Source organism: Oncorhynchus mykiss, chromosome 30 (assembly GCF_057628025.1).
Source record: "Oncorhynchus mykiss isolate SJ-2025 chromosome 30, ASM5762802v1, whole genome shotgun sequence".
NCBI lineage: Eukaryota > Metazoa > Chordata > Actinopteri > Salmoniformes > Salmonidae > Oncorhynchus > Oncorhynchus mykiss.
This window is the reverse complement of record NC_143051.1, coordinates 35,285,671-35,302,516: the sequence shown is the minus strand read 5'-3', so window position 1 is coordinate 35,302,516 and position 16,846 is coordinate 35,285,671. Positions and strand designations below refer to the sequence as shown.

Sequence of the window (16,846 nt, the reverse complement as noted above, 5' to 3'; positions counted from 1 at the left end):
GTACTTCTGCTTCAGCCTTCAAGCTTGTCAAGTCTTCCCTTTGTCTTTTCATCAGTTCAAGACTGATATCCAATTCCTCTTTCTCCTTACTTATCTTACCTCGCCTCTCTTCCAACTGATCTTTCTCTTTCAGTGTTTCATCCTTCCTGTCTTTCACTTCCTTCTTCTCTCTATCTAGTTCTTCACGCATTTTTTCCAACTCAAGCAATTTTGCATTCAGCTGGTCCTTTTCACTGTCAATTTCATCTCTTAGTCTTTTGGTTTCACAACTTTCCTGCTTTAAGATGTCCATCTTCCTTCCTATTTCTTCCCGCATTCCATCCTCTTCCTCTTTGAGCCTAGCCATCTTGTTATCCATGTTGTCTTTTTCTCTCACCATTTCTGCCTCTTTCACTCTCAGTTCACACATTGAGCTTTGTATCATTTCCTTGTCATTGTCCACCTTTAGCAACTGTTTTTTCATGTCCGTCGTCATTTGTTCCAAATGTTCTTTCTCTTTCCTTTGGTCTTCCATGTGAGATTCTGTCTCCTCTCTCTGTTGCTGTATCTCACTCCTCATTTGTTCCAGCTCCTCTCTCTCCTTTGTTAGCACATCCCAACTTTCTTCGATGTCTTGTTTCTCTCTTTCAATCTTGTCATTCATGAGTTCCAGTTCGTTCTGCTTTTGTTTGTTCTTTTCCATAAAACCCACCATTTCTTCTCTTTGTTTTTGAGTTTGGATAGCCAGTTCTTCAACCTTCCCCCTCTCCCGTCTTGTCTCATCCATGAGCTGATTGATGTCTTCAGACCGTCTTTCTAACTCAGCTTTGATCTGATCCAGCTTTTCCTTCTCCACACGAATGTCTTGTTTGTTTTGTTCTATTTCCTCCAATTGTCCCTGGGTTTCAGACTTCATCAGATCAAACTCATCTCTTTCTTTCATGGTCAATCCCTTCTTTCTCTCAAAGGCTTCTTTTTCCTTCTGTATCTCCTCCTTTACATCTTCAAGTTGTTGTCTTTCCATCGTGAGCTTTTCCTTCCAGTCTGTTTCCATAGCCTCGGTCTGTGCGTCTGCTTCAGCCTTCAAGCTCGTCAAGTCTTCCCCTTGTCTTTTCATCAGTTCAAGACTGATATCCAATTCCTCTTTCTCCTTGCTCATCTTACCTCGCCTCTCTTCCAACTGATCTTTCTCTTTCAGTGTTTCATCCTTCCTGTTGTTCACTTCCTTCTTCTCTCTTTCTAGTTCTTCACGCATTTTCTCCAACTCAAGCAATTTTGCATTCAGCTGGTCCTTTTCACTGTCAATTTCATCTCTAAGTCTTTTGATTTCACAACTTTCCTGCTTTAAGATGTCCATCTTCCTTCCTATTTCTTCCCGCATTCCATCCTCTTCCTCTTTGAGCCTAGCCATCTTGTTATCCATGTTGTCTTTTTCTCTCACCATTTCTGCCTCTTTCACTCTCAGTTCACCCATTGAGCTTTGTATCATTTCCTTGTCATTGTCCACCTCTAGCAACTGTTTTTTCATGTCCGTCGTCATTTGTTCCAAATGCTCTTTCTCTTTCCTTTGGTCTTCCATGTGAGATTCTGTCTCCTCTCTCTGTTGCTGTATCTCACTCCTCATTTGTTCCAGCTCCACTCTCTCCTTTGTTAGCACATCCCGACTGTCTTCGATGTCTTGTTTCTCTCTTTCAATCTTGTCATTCATGAGTTCCAGTTCGTTCTGCTTTTGTTTGTTCTTTTCCATAAAACCCACCATGTCTTCTCTTTGTTTTTGAGTTTGGATAGCCAGTTCTTCAACCTTCCCCCTCTCCCGTCTTGTCTCATCCATGACATGATTGATGTCTTCAGACCGTCTTTCTAACTCAGCTTTGATCTGATCCAGCTTTTCCTTCTCCACACGAATGTCTTGTTTGTTTTGTTCTATTTCCTCCAATTGTCCCTGGGTTTCAGACTTCATCAGATCAAACTCATCTCTTTCTTTCATGGTCAATCCCTTCTTTCTCTCAAAGGTTTCTTTTTCCTTCTGTATCTCCTCTTTTACATCTTGAAGTTGTTGTCTTTCCCTCGTGAGCTTTTCCTTCCAGTCTGTTTCCATAGGTTCGGTCTGTACTTCTGCTTCAGCCTTCAAGCTCGTCAAGTCTTCCCTTTGTCTTTTCATCAGTTCAAGACTGATATCCAATTCCTCTTTCTCCTTACTTATCTTACCTCGCCTCTCTTCCAACTGATCTTTCTCTTTCAGTGTTTCATCCTTCCTGTCTTTCACTTCCTTCTTCTGTCTATCTAGTTCTTCACGCATTTTTTCCAACTCAAGCAATTTTGCATTCAGCTGGTCCTTTTCACTGTCAATTTCATCTCTAAGTCTTGTGATTTCACAACTTTCCTGCTTTAAGATGTCCATTTTCCTTCCTATTTCTTCCCGCTTTCTATCCTCTTCCTCATTGAGCCTAGCCATCTTGTTATCCATGTTGTCTTTTTCTCTCACCATTTCTGCCTCTTTCACTCTCAGTTCACCCATTGAACTTTGTATCATTTCCTTGTCATTGTCCACCTCTAGCAACTGTTTTTTCATGTCCGTCGTCATTTGTTCCAAATGCTCTTTCTCTTTCCTTTGGTCTTCCATGTGAGATTCTGTCTCCTCTCTCTGTTGCTGTATCTCACTCCTCATTTGTTCCAGCTCCACTCTCTCCTTTGTTAGCACATCCCGACTGTCTTCGATGTCTTGTTTCTCTCTTTCAATCTTGTCATTCATGAGTTCCAGTTCGTTCTGCTTTTGTTTGTTCTTTTCCATAAAACCCACCATGTCTTCTCTTTGTTTTTGAGTTTGGATAGCCAGTTCTTCAACCTTCCCCCTCTCCCGTCTTGTCTCATCCATGACATGATTGATGTCTTCAGACCGTCTTTCTAACTCAGCTTTGATCTGATCCAGCTTTTCCTTCTCCACACGAATGTCTTGTTTGTTTTGTTCTATTTCCTCCAATTGTCCCTGGGTTTCAGACTTCATCAGATCAAACTCATCTCTTTCTTTCATGGTCAATCCCTTCTTTCTCTCAAAGGTTTCTTTTTCCTTCTGTATCTCCTCCTTTACATCTTCAAGTTGTTGTCTTTCCATCGTGAGCTTTTCCTTCCAGTCTGTTTCCATAGGTTCGGTCTGTACTTCTGCTTCAGCCTTCAAGCTCGTCAAGTCTTCCCTTTGTCTTTTCATCAGTTCAAGACTGATATCCAATTCCTCTTTCTCCTTACTTATCTTACCTCGCCTCTCTTCCAACTGATCTTTCTCTTTCAGTGTTTCATCCTTCCTGTCTTTCACTTCCTTCTTCTCTCTATCTTGTTCTTCACGCATTTTTTCCAACTCAAGCAATTTTGCATTCAGCTGGTCCTTTTCACTGTCAATTTCATCTCTAAGTCTTTTGATTTCACAACTTTCCTGCTTTAAGATGTCCATCTTCCTTCCTATTTCTTCCCGCATTCTATCCTCTTCCTCTTTGAGCCTAGCCATCTTGTTATCCATGTTGTCTTTTTCTCTCACCATTTCTGCCTCTTTCACTCTCAGTTCACCCATTGAGCTTTGTATAATTTCCTTGTCATTGTCCACCTCTAGCAACTGTTTTTTCATGTCCGTCGTCATTTGTTCCAAATGTTCTTTCTCTTTCCTTTGGTCTTCCATGTGAGATTCTGTCTCCTCTCTCTGTTGCTGTATCTCACTCCTCATTTGTTCCAGCTCCTCTCTCTCCTTTGTTAGCACATCCCGACTGTCTTCGATGTCTTGTTTCTCTCTTTCAATCTTGTCAGTCATGAGTTCCAGTTCGTTCTGCTTTTGTTTGTTCTTTTCCATAAAACCCACCATTTCTTCTCTTTGTTTTTGAGTTTGGATAGCCAGTTCTTCAACCTTCCCCCTCTCCCGTCTTGTCTCATCCATGAGCTGATTGATGTCTTCAGACCGTCTTTCTAACTCAGCTTTGATCTGATCCAGCTTTTCCTTCTCCACACGAATGTCTTGTTTGTTTTGTTCTATTTCCTCCAATTGTCCCTGGGTTTCAGACTTCATCAGATCAAACTCATCTCTTTCTTTCATGGTCAATCCCTTCTTTCTCTCAAGGGCTTCTTTTTCCTTCTGTATCTCCTCCTTTACATCTTCAAGTTGTTGTCTTTCCCTCGTGAGCTTTTCCTTCCAGTCTGTTTCCATAGGCTCGGTCTGTACTTCTGCTTCAGCCTTCAAGCTCATCAAGTCTTCCCTTTGTCTTTTCATCAGTTCAAGACTGATATCCAATTCCTCTTTCTCCTTACTTATCTTACCTCGCCTCTCTTCCAACTGATCTTTCTCTTTCAGTGTTTCATCCTTCCTGTCTTTCACTTCCTTCTTCTCTCTATCTAGTTCTTCATGCATTTTTTCCAACTCAAGCAATTTTGCATACAGCTGGTCCTTTTCACTGTCAATTTCATCTCTAAGTCTTTTGATTTCACAACTTTCCTGCTTTAAGATGTCCATCTTCCTTCCTATTTCTTCCCGCATTCTATCCTCTTCCTCTTTGAGCCTAGCCATCTTGTTATCCATGTTGTCTTTTTCTCTCACCATTTCTGCCTCTTTCACTCTCAGTTCACCCATTGAGCTTTGTATCATTTCCTTGTCATTGTCCACCTCTAGCAACTGTTTTTTCATGTCCGTCGTCATTTGTTCCAAATGTTCTTTCTCTTTCCTTTGGTCTTCCATGTGAGATTCTGTCTCCTCTCTCTGTTGCTGTATCTCACTCCTCATTTGTTCCAGCTCCTCTCTCTCCTTTGTTAGCACATCCCGACTGTCTTCGATGTCTTGTTTCTCTCTTTCAATCTTGTCAGTCATGAGATCCAGTTCGTTCTGCTTTTGTTTGTTCTTTTCCATAAAACCCACCATTTCTTCTCTTTGTTTTTGAGTTTGGATAGCCAGTTCTTCAACCTTCCCCCTCTCCCGTCTTGTCTCATCCATGAGCTGATTGATGTCTTCAGACCGTCTTTCTAACTCAGCTTTGATCTGATCCAGCTTTTCCTTCTCCACACGAATGTCTTGTTTGTTTTGTTCTATTTCCTCCAATTGTCCCTGGGTTTCAGACTTCATCAGATCAAACTCATCTCTTTCTTTCATGGTCAATCCCTTCTTTCTCTCAAAGGTTTCTTTTTCCTTCTGTATCTCCTCCTTTACATCTTCAAGTTGTTGTCTTTCCCTCGTGAGCTTTTCCTTCCAGTCTGTTTCCATAGGCTCGGTCTGTACTTCTGCTTCAGCCTTCAAGCTCATCAAGTCTTCCCTTTGTCTTTTCATCAGTTCAAGACTGATATCCAATTCCTCTTTCTCCTTACTTATCTTACCTCGCCTCTCTTCCAACTGATCTTTCTCTTTCAGTGTTTCATCCTTCCTGTCTTTCACTTCCTTCTTCTCTCTATCTAGTTCTTCATGCATTTTTTCCAACTCAAGCAATTTTGCATACAGCTGGTCCTTTTCACTGTCAATTTCATCTCTAAGTCTTTTGATTTCACAACTTTCCTGCTTTAAGATGTCCATCTTCCTTCCTATTTCTTCCCGCATTCTATCCTCTTCCTCTTTGAGCCTAGCCATCTTGTTATCCATGTTGTCTTTTTCTCTCACCATTTCTGCCTCTTTCACTCTCAGTTCACCCATTGAGCTTTGTATCATTTCCTTGTCATTGTCCACCTCTAGCAACTGTTTTTTCATGTCCGTCGTCATTTGTTCCAAATGTTCTTTCTCTTTCCTTTGGTCTTCCATGTGAGATTCTGTCTCCTCTCTCTGTTGCTGTATCTCACTCCTCATTTGTTCCAGCTCCTCTCTCTCCTTTGTTAGCACATCCCGACTGTCTTCGATGTCTTGTTTCTCTCTTTCAATCTTGTCAGTCATGAGATCCAGTTCGTTCTGCTTTTGTTTGTTCTTTTCCATAAAACCCACCATTTCTTCTCTTTGTTTTTGAGTTTGGATAGCCAGTTCTTCAACCTTCCCCCTCTCCCGTCTTGTCTCATCCATGAGCTGATTGATGTCTTCAGACCGTCTTTCTAACTCAGCTTTGATCTGATCCAGCTTTTCCTTCTCCACACGAATGTCTTGTTTGTTTTGTTCTATTTCCTCCAATTGTCCCTGGGTTTCAGACTTCATCAGATCAAACTCATCTCTTTCTTTCATGGTCAATCCCTTCTTTCTCTCAAGGGCTTCTTTTTCCTTCTGTATCTCCTCCTTTACATCTTCAAGTTGTTGTCTTTCCCTCGTGAGCTTTTCCTTCCAGTCTGTTTCCATAGGCTCGGTCTGTACTTCTGCTTCAGCCTTCAAGCTCATCAAGTCTTCCCTTTGTCTTTTCATCAGTTCAAGACTGATATCCAATTCCTCTTTCTCCTTACTTATCTTACCTCGCCTCTCTTCCAACTGATCTTTCTCTTTCAGTGTTTCATCCTTCCTGTCTTTCACTTCCTTCTTCTCTCTATCTAGTTCTTCATGCATTTTTTCCAACTCAAGCAATTTTGCATACAGCTGGTCCTTTTCACTGTCAATTTCATCTCTAAGTCTTTTGATTTCACAACTTTCCTGCTTTAAGATGTCCATCTTCCTTCCTATTTCTTCCCGCATTCTATCCTCTTCCTCTTTGAGCCTAGCCATCTTGTTATCCATGTTGTCTTTTTCTCTCACCATTTCTGCCTCTTTCACTCTCAGTTCACCCATTGAGCTTTGTATCATTTCCTTGTCATTGTCCACCTCTAGCAACTGTTTTTTCATGTCCGTCGTCATTTGTTCCAAATGTTCTTTCTCTTTCCTTTGGTCTTCCATGTGAGATTCTGTCTCCTCTCTCTGTTGCTGTATCTCACTCCTCATTTGTTCCAGCTCCTCTCTCTCCTTTGTTAGCACATCCCGACTGTCTTCGATGTCTTGTTTCTCTCTTTCAATCTTGTCAGTCATGAGATCCAGTTCGTTCTGCTTTTGTTTGTTCTTTTCCATAAAACCCACCATTTCTTCTCTTTGTTTTTGAGTTTGGATAGCCAGTTCTTCAACCTTCCCCCTCTCCCGTCTTGTCTCATCCATGAGCTGATTGATGTCTTCAGACCGTCTTTCTAACTCAGCTTTGATCTGATCCAGCTTTTCCTTCTCCACACGAATGTCTTGTTTGTTTTGTTCTATTTCCTCCAATTGTCCCTGGGTTTCAGACTTCATCAGATCAAACTCATCTCTTTCTTTCATGGTCAATCCCTTCTTTCTCTCAAAGGCTTCTTTTTCCTTCTGTATCTCCTCCTTTACATCTTCAAGTTGTTGTCTTTCCCTCGTGAGCTTTTCCTTCCAGTCTGTTTCCATAGGCTCGGTCTGTACTTCTGCTTCATCCTTCAAGCTCATCAAGTCTTCCCTTTGTCTTTTCATCAGTTCAAGACTGATATCCAATTCCTCTTTCTCCTTACTTATCTTACCTCGCCTCTCTTCCAACTGATCTTTCTCTTTCAGTGTTTCATCCTTCCTGTCTTTCACTTCCTTCTTCTCTCTATCTAGTTCTTCATGCATTTTTTCCAACTCAAGCAATTTTGCATACAGCTGGTCCTTTTCACTGTCAATTTCATCTCTAAGTCTTTTGATTTCACAACTTTCCTGCTTTAAGATGTCCATCTTCCTTCCTATTTCTTCCCGCATTCTATCCTCTTCCTCTTTGAGCCTAGCCATCTTGTTATCCATGTTGTCTTTTTCTCTCACCATTTCTGCCTCTTTCACTCTCAGTTCACCCATTGAGCTTTGTATCATTTCCTTGTCATTGTCCACCTCTAGCAACTGTTTTTTCATGTCCGTCGTCATTTGTTCCAAATGTTCTTTCTCTTTCCTTTGGTCTTCCATGTGAGATTCTGTCTCCTCTCTCTGTTGCTGTATCTCACTCCTCATTTGTTCCAGCTCCTCTCTCTCCTTTGTTAGCACATCCCGACTGTCTTCGATGTCTCGTTTCTCTCTTTCAATCTTGTCAGTCATGAGTTCCAGTTCGTTCTGCTTTTGTTTGTTCTTTTCCATAAAACCCACCATTTCTTCTCTTTGTTTTTGAGTTTGGATAGCCAGTTCTTCAACCTTCCCCCTCTCCTGTCTTGTCTCATCCATGAGCTGATTGATGTCTTCAGACCGTCTTTCTAACTCAGCTTTGATCTGATCCAGCTTTTCCTTCTCCACACGAATGTCTTGTTTGTTTTGTTCTATTTCCTCCAATTGTCCCTGGGTTTCAGACTTCATCAGATCAAACTCATCTCTTTCTTTCATGGTCAATCCCTTCTTTCTCTCAAAGGCTTCTTTTTCCTTCTGTATCTCCTCCTTTACATCTTCAAGTTGTTGTCTTTCCCTCGTGAGCTTTTCCTTCCAGTCTGTTTCCATAGGCTCGGTCTGTACTTCTGCTTCATCCTTCAAGCTCATCAAGTCTTCCCTTTGTCTTTTCATCAGTTCAAGACTGATATCCAATTCCTCTTTCTCCTTACTTATCTTACCTCGCCTCTCTTCCAACTGATCTTTCTCTTTCAGTGTTTCATCCTTCCTGTCTTTCACTTCCTTCTTCTCTCTATCTAGTTCTTCATGCATTTTTTCCAACTCAAGCAATTTTGCATACAGCTGGTCCTTTTCACTGTCAATTTCATCTCTAAGTCTTTTGATTTCACAACTTTCCTGCTTTAAGATGTCCATCTTCCTTCCTATTTCTTCCCGCATTCTATCCTCTTCCTCTTTGAGCCTAGCCATCTTGTTATCCATGTTGTCTTTTTCTCTCACCATTTCTGCCTCTTTCACTCTCAGTTCACCCATTGAGCTTTGTATCATTTCCTTGTCATTGTCCACCTCTAGCAACTGTTTTTTCATGTCCGTCGTCATTTGTTCCAAATGTTCTTTCTCTTTCCTTTGGTCTTCCATGTGAGATTCTGTCTCCTCTCTCTGTTGCTGTATCTCACTCCTCATTTGTTCCAGCTCCTCTCTCTCCTTTGTTAGCACATCCCGACTGTCTTCGATGTCTTGTTTCTCTCTTTCAATCTTGTCAGTCATGAGTTCCAGTTCGTTCTGCTTTTGTTTGTTCTTTTCCATAAAACCCACCATTTCTTCTCTTTGTTTTTGAGTTTGGATAGCCAGTTCTTCAACCTTCCCCCTCTCCTGTCTTGTCTCATCCATGAGCTGATTGATGTCTTCAGACCGTCTTTCTAACTCAGCTTTGATCTGATCCAGCTTTTCCTTCTCCACACGAATGTCTTGTTTGTTTTGTTCTATTTCCTCCAATTGTCCCTGGGTTTCAGACTTCATCAGATCAAACTCATCTCTTTCTTTCATGGTCAATCCCTTCTTTCTCTCAAAGGCTTCTTTTTCCTTCTGTATCTCCTCCTTTACATCTTCAAGTTGTTGTCTTTCCCTCGTGAGCTTTTCCTTCCAGTCTGTTTCCATAGGCTCGGTCTGTACTTCTGCTTCATCCTTCAAGCTCATCAAGTCTTCCCTTTGTCTTTTCATCAGTTCAAGACTGATATCCAATTCCTCTTTCTCCTTACTTATCTTACCTCGCCTCTCTTCCAACTGATCTTTCTCTTTCAGTGTTTCATCCTTCCTGTCTTTCACTTCCTTCTTCTCTCTATCTAGTTCTTCATGCATTTTTTCCAACTCAAGCAATTTTGCATACAGCTGGTCCTTTTCACTGTCAATTTCATCTCTAAGTCTTTTGATTTCACAACTTTCCTGCTTTAAGATGTCCATCTTCCTTCCTATTTCTTCCCGCATTCTATCCTCTTCCTCTTTGAGCCTAGCCATCTTGTTATCCATGTTGTCTTTTTCTCTCACCATTTCTGCCTCTTTCACTCTCAGTTCACCCATTGAGCTTTGTATCATTTCCTTGTCATTGTCCACCTCTAGCAACTGTTTTTTCATGTCCGTCGTCATTTGTTCCAAATGTTCTTTCTCTTTCCTTTGGTCTTCCATGTGAGATTCTGTCTCCTCTCTCTGTTGCTGTATCTCACTCCTCATTTGTTCCAGCTCCTCTCTCTCCTTTGTTAGCACATCCCGACTGTCTTCGATGTCTTGTTTCTCTCTTTCAATCTTGTCAGTCATGAGTTCCAGTTCGTTCTGCTTTTGTTTGTTCTTTTCCATAAAACCCACCATGTCTTCTCTTTGTTTTTGAGTTTGGATAGCCAGTTCTTCAACCTTCCCCCTCTCCTGTCTTGTCTCATCCATGAGCTGATTGATGTCTTCAGACCGTCTTTCTAACTCAGCTTTGATCTGATCCACCTTTTCCTTCTCCACACGAATGTCTTGTTTGTTTTGTTCTATTTCCTCCAATTGTCCCTGGGTTTCAGACTTCATCAGATCAAACTCATCTCTTTCTTTCATGGTCAATCCCTTCTTTCTCTCAAAGGCTTCTTTTTCCTTCTGTATCTCCTCCTTTACATCTTCAAGTTGTTGTCTTTCCATCGTGAGCTTTTCCTTCCAGTCTGTTTCCATAGGCTCGGTCTGTACTTCTGCTTCAGCCTTCAAGCTCATCAAGTCTTCCCTTTGTCTTTTCATCAGTTCAAGACTGATATCCAATTCCTCTTTCTCCTTACTTATCTTACCTCGCCTCTCTTCCAACTGATCTTTCTCTTTCAGTGTTTCATCCTTCCTGTCTTTCACTTCCTTCTTCTCTCTATCTAGTTCTTCATGCATTTTTTCCAACTCAAGCAATTTTGCATTCAGCTGGTCCTTTTCACTGTCAATTTCATCTCTAAGTCTTTTGATTTCACAACTTTCCTGCTTTAAGATGTCCATCTTCCTTCCTATTTCTTCCCGCATTCTATCCTCTTCCTCTTTGAGCCTAGCCATCTTGTTATCCATGTTGTCTTTTTCTCTCACCATTTCTGCCTCTTTCACTCTCAGTTCACCCATTGAGCTTTGTATAATTTCCTTGTCATTGTCCACCTCTAGCAACTGTTTTTTCATGTCCGTCGTCATTTGTTCCAAATGTTCTTTCTCTTTCCTTTGGTCTTCCATGTGAGATTCTGTCTCCTCTCTCTGTTGCTGTATATCACTCCTCATTTGTTCCAGCTCCTCTCTCTCCTTTGTTAGCACATCCCGACTGTCTTCGATGTCTTGTTTCTCTCTTTCAATCTTGTCAGTCATGAGTTCCAGTTCGTTCTGCTTTTGTTTGTTCTTTTCCATAAAACCCACCATTTCTTCTCTTTGTTTTTGAGTTTGGATAGCCAGTTCTTCAACCTTCCCCCTCTCCCGTCTTGTCTCATCCATGAGCTGATTGATGTCTTCAGACCGTCTTTCTAACTCAGCTTTGATCTGATCCAGCTTTTCCTTCTCCACACGAATGTCTTGTTTGTTTTGTTCTATTTCCTCCAATTGTCCCTGGGTTTCAGACTTCATCAGATCAAACTCATCTCTTTCTTTCATGGTCAATCCCTTCTTTCTCTCAAGGGCTTCTTTTTCCTTCTGTATCTCCTCCTTTACATCTTCAAGTTGTTGTCTTTCCCTCGTGAGCTTTTCCTTCCAGTCTGTTTCCATAGGCTCGGTCTGTACTTCTGCTTCAGCCTTCAAGCTCATCAAGTCTTCCCTTTGTCTTTTCATCAGTTCAAGACTGATATCCAATTCCTCTTTCTCCTTACTTATCTTACCTCGCCTCTCTTCCAACTGATCTTTCTCTTTCAGTGTTTCATCCTTCCTGTCTTTCACTTCCTTCTTCTCTCTATCTAGTTCTTCATGCATTTTTTCCAACTCAAGCAATTTTGCATTCAGCTGGTCCTTTTCACTGTCAATTTCATCTCTAAGTCTTTTGATTTCACAACTTTCCTGCTTTAAGATGTCCATCTTCCTTCCTATTTCTTCCCGCATTCTATCCTCTTCCTCTTTGAGCCTAGCCATCTTGTTATCCATGTTGTCTTTTTCTCTCACCATTTCTGCCTCTTTCACTCTCAGTTCACCCATTGAGCTTTGTATCATTTCCTTGTCATTGTCCACCTCTAGCAACTGTTTTTTCATGTCCGTCGTCATTTGTTCCAAATGTTCTTTCTCTTTCCTTTGGTCTTCCATGTGAGATTCTGTCTCCTCTCTCTGTTGCTGTATCTCACTCCTCATTTGTTCCAGCTCATCTCTCTCCTTTGTTAGCACATCCCGACTGTCTTCGATGTCTCGTTTCTCTCTTTCAATCTTGTCAGTCATGAGTTCCAGTTCGTTCTGCTTTTGTTTGTTCTTTTCCATAAAACCCACCATTTCTTCTCTTTGTTTTTGAGTTTGGATAGCCAGTTCTTCAACCTTCTCCCTCTCCCGTCTTGTCTCATCCATGAGCTGATTGATGTCTTCAGACCGTCTTTCTAACTCAGCTTTGATCTGATCCAGCTTTTCCTTCTCCACACGAATGTCTTGTTTGTTTTGTTCTATTTCCTCCAATTGTCCCTGTGTTTCAGACTTCTTCAGATCAAACTCATCTCTTTCTTTCATGGTCAATCCCTTCTTTCTCTCAATGGCTTCTTTTTCCTTCTCTATCTCCTCCTTTACATCTTCAAGTTGTTGTCTTTCCCTCGTGAGCTTTTCCTTCCAGTCTGTTTCCATAGGCTCGGTCTGTACTTCTGCTTCAGCCTTCAAGCTCATCAAGTCTTCCCTTTGTCTTTTCATCAGTTCAAGACTGATATCCAATTCCTCTTTCTCCTTACTTATCTTACCTCGCCTCTCTTCCAACTGATCTTTCTCTTTCAGTGTTTCATCCTTCCTGTCTTTCACTTCCTTCTTCTCTCTATCTAGTTCTTCATGCATTTTTTCCAACTCAAGCAATTTTGCATTCAGCTGGTCCTTTTCACTGTCAATTTCATCTCTAAGTCTTTTGATTTCACAACTTTCCTGCTTTAAGATGTCCATCTTCCTTCCTATTTCTTCCCGCATTCTATCCTCTTCCTCTTTGAGCCTAGCCATCTTGTTATCCATGTTGTCTTTTTCTCTCACCATTTCTGCCTCTTTCACTCTCAGTTCACCCATTGAGCTTTGTATCATTTCCTTGTCATTGTCCACCTCTAGCAACTGTTTTTTCATGTCCGTCGTCATTTGTTCCAAATGTTCTTTCTCTTTCCTTTGGTCTTCCATGTGAGATTCTGTCTCCTCTCTCTGTTGCTGTATCTCACTCCTCATTTGTTCCAGCTCCTCTCTCTCCTTTGTTAGCACATCTCGACTGTCTTCGATGTCTTGTTTCTCTCTTTCAATCTTGTCAGTCATGAGTTCCAGTTCGTTTTGCTTTTGTTTGTTCTTTTCCATAAAACCCACCATTTCTTCTCTTTGTTTTTTAGTTTGGATAGCCAGTTCTTCAACCTTCCCCCTCTCCCGTCTTGTCTCAACCATGAGCTGATTGATGTCTTCAGACCGTCTTTCTAACTCAGCTTTGATCTGATCCAGCTTTTCCTTCTCCACACGAATGTCTTGTTTGTTTTGTTCTATTTCCTCCAATTGTCCCTGGGTTTCAGACTTCATCAGATCAAACTCATCTCTTTCTTTCATGGCCAATCCCTTCTTTCTCTCAAAGGCTTCTTTTTCCTTCTGTATCTCCTCCTTTACATCTTCAAGTTGTTGTCTTTCCCTCGTGAGCTTTTCCTTCCAGTCTGTTTCCATAGGCTCGGTCTGTACTTCTGCTTCAGCCTTCAAGCTCATCAAGTCTTCCCTTTGTCTTTTCATCAGTTCAAGACTGATATCCAATTCCTCTTTCTCCTTACTTATCTTCCCTCGCCTCTCTTCCAACTGATCTTTCTCTTTCAGTGTTTCATCCTTCTTGTCTTTCACTTCCTTCTTCTCTCTATCTAGTTCTTCATGCATTTTTTCCAACTCAAGCAATTTTGCATTCAGCTGGTCCTTTTCACTGTCAATTTCATCTCTAAGTCTTTTGATTTCACAACTTTCCTGCTTTAAGATGTCCATCTTCCTTCCTATTTCTTCCCGCATTCTATCCTCTTCCTCTTTGAGCCTAGCCATCTTGTTATCCATGTTGTCTTTTTCTCTCACCATTTCTGCCTCTTTCACTCTCAGTTCACCCATTGAGCTTTGTATCATTTCCTTGTCATTGTCCACCTCTAGCAACTGTTTTTTCATGTCCGTCGTCATTTGTTCCAAATGTTCTTTCTCTTTCCTTTGGTCTTCCATGTGAGATTCTGTCTCCTCTCTCTGTTGCTGTATCTCACTCCTCATTTGTTCCAGCTCCACTCTCTCCTTTGTTAGCACATCCCGACTGTCTTCGATGTCTTGTTTCTCTCTTTCAATCTTGTCAGTCATGAGTTCCAGTTCGTTCTGCTTTTGTTTGTTCTTTTCCATAAAACCCACCATTTCTTCTCTTTGTTTTTGGGTTTGGACAGCCAGTTCGTCAACCTTCCCCCTCTCCCGTCTTGTCTCATCCATGAGCTGATTGATGTCTTCAGACCGTCTTTCTAACTCAGCTTTGATCTGATCCAGCTTTTCCTTCTCCACACGAATGTCTTGTTTGTTTTGTTCTATTTCCTCCAATTGTCCCTGGGTTTCAGACTTCATCAGATCAAACTCATCTCTTTCTTTCACGGTCAATCCCTTCTTTCTCTCAAAGGCTTCTTTTTCCTTCTGTATCTCCTCCTTTACATCTTCAAGTTGTTGTCTTTCCCTCGTGAGCTTTTCCTTCCAGTCTGTTTCCATAGGCTCGGTCTGTACTTCTGCTTCAGCCTTCAAGCTCATCAAGTCTTCCCTTTGTCTTTTCATCAGATCAAGACTGATATCCAATTCCTCTTTCTCCTTACTTATCTTACCTCGCCTCTCTTCCAACTGATCTTTCTCTTTCAGTGTTTCATCCTTCCTGTCTTTCACTTCCTTCTTCTCTCTATCTAGTTCTTCATGCATTTTTTCCAACTCAAGCAATTTTGCATTCAGCTGGTCCTTTTCACTGTCAATTTCATCTCTAAGTCTTTTGATTTCACAACTTTCCTGCTTTAAGATGTCCATCTTCCTTCCTATTTCTTCCCGCATTCTATCCTCTTCCTCTTTGAGCCTAGCCATCTTGTTATCCATGTTGTCTTTTTCTCTCACCATTTCTGCCTCTTTCACTCTCAGTTCACCCATTGAGCTTTGTATCATTTCCTTGTCATTGTCCACCTCTAGCAACTGTTTTTTCATGTCCGTCGTCATTTGTTCCAAATGTTCTTTCTCTTTCCTTTGGTCTTCCATGTGAGATTCTGTCTCCTCTCTCTGTTGCTGTATCTCACTCCTCATTTGTTCCAGCTCCTCTCTCTCCTTTGTTAGCACATCCCGACTGTCTTCGATGTCTTGTTTCTCTCTTTCAATCTTGTCAGTCATGAGTTCCAGTTCGTTCTGCTTTTGTTTGTTCTTTTCCATAAAACCCACCATTTCTTCTCTTTGTTTTTGAGTTTGGATAGCCAGTTCTTCAACCTTCCCCCTCTCCCGTCTTGTCTCATCCATTAGCTGATTCATGTCTTCAGACCGTCTCTGCATTTCAAAACTTTTCTGCTCTGTGTTCTTTCTCATCCTGTTCATCTCATTCGTTATACTCTCTTCTTCTTTTCTCAGTTCGATAATTATGTTTTCTACTTTTCTCATCTCACACTTTCTCTGCTCTAGCTCATCCATATTCTGCTCTATCATTTTCTTTATTCTGTCCATCTCACATCTCTCTTTTTCCATCTCTGTCTTTGTCTGATTAATTAGAAATGTTTCTTTAATTTGCTCTTGCGTGATATTTTCAATCTCTTCTCTCTGATTGTTTACCTCTGTTCTGAGTTTATTCAGATCTTCTCTCTCATTTGATAGAATGTCTTGTTTGCTGTCTATCTCCTCTTTCTGTCTTTTTATTTCAGCGCTCATCAATTCTTCTTCGATTTTACTCCTCTTTGTCTCTTCCACAAAACAATCAATTTGGTTCTTTTGTTGTTGTATTTGGACAGGAATTTGTGATGCACTGACTTTCTCCCTCTTTGTGTCTTCTATGATCATATCTAGGTCGTTGGACTTTCTCTGTAACTCCAGTTTCATTTGTTCAAGCTTTTGTCTCTCAACTTGTACCTTAAGCTTCTCTTGTTCCATCTTCCCCTTTTCTTTCTGCATTTCAGATCTCATCAGCTCCAAGTCCTTTTTCTCTTTTTCCGAAATGTTCCTGTTTCTTATCGTATCCTCTTTTTGTTTTTGAATCTTACTTTTCAGATATTCAAGTTCCTTTCTCTCCCTGTTCAGGCGTTCACCCCGTTCGTCTTTGTCTTCTTTCCATCCCTCTATTTGAGCTTTTAAGTTCAGCAGATCTTCATTCTCCTTCTTTGTCGTTTCCAGGATGGCTTCCATCTCCTCCTTACGTTTCTCTATGTAAGCTTGCTCTACTGCTAGTTTATTTCTTTCCGCCAAGGTAGCCTTTTTGATGTTTCCCATTTCAATTTTCTCTTTGCTAAATTTAACTTGCGTTTGTTTAAATTTATCTTTTGCTTTTTTTAAATCCTGCATCTTTTGTGTTTTATATTGCATTTCCCTTACGATGACCTGTCTTTTCCTTTGCATCTCTGCATCCATTTGCTCGAGATTTTCTTTTTTCTTTTCTATGTCCTCAATCATTTGTCTGCTCTCCTCTCGTTGTTTTGTGATCATGTTCTCCATCCCCGCCTTTTCCTTCTCAAACTCGGCTTTTGACTTTTCCAGGTCATACTTCTCTCTCATAATCATTTTCTCTCTGCGTTCCAAGTCTCTTCTTTCTTTTTCAATGGCGGTTCTTAGCTCTTGTGACTCAAATGGTATCTCAGTTGTTGTATCTCCAAGGTAGGCTTTCTCTGTTTCATCCTGTGGCCTCTGGACCGTGGTCTTCATCATTGGCATTTCTTTTTTCCTTCTGTTTTTTCCCTCTTTCTGTCTGTCAAGCTCAGCTTTCATAGACTCCATCATATC

The 16,846-nt window shown here is 41.0% G+C and overlaps 1 protein-coding gene across 1 annotated transcript in view; it reads right to left on the bottom strand.

Annotated features, from left to right (window-relative positions):
* The window catches only part of LOC110489254 (uncharacterized), a 62,724-nt gene that overhangs the window by 30,673 nt on the left and 15,205 nt on the right, over positions 1 to 16,846 (bottom strand). Inside the window, exon 5 of the mRNA XM_036971109.2 lies at positions 1 to 16,846. This exon is cut by the window's left edge and continues 30,673 nt beyond it. Coding sequence (XP_036827004.2) covers positions 1 to 16,846 — 16,846 coding nt within the window.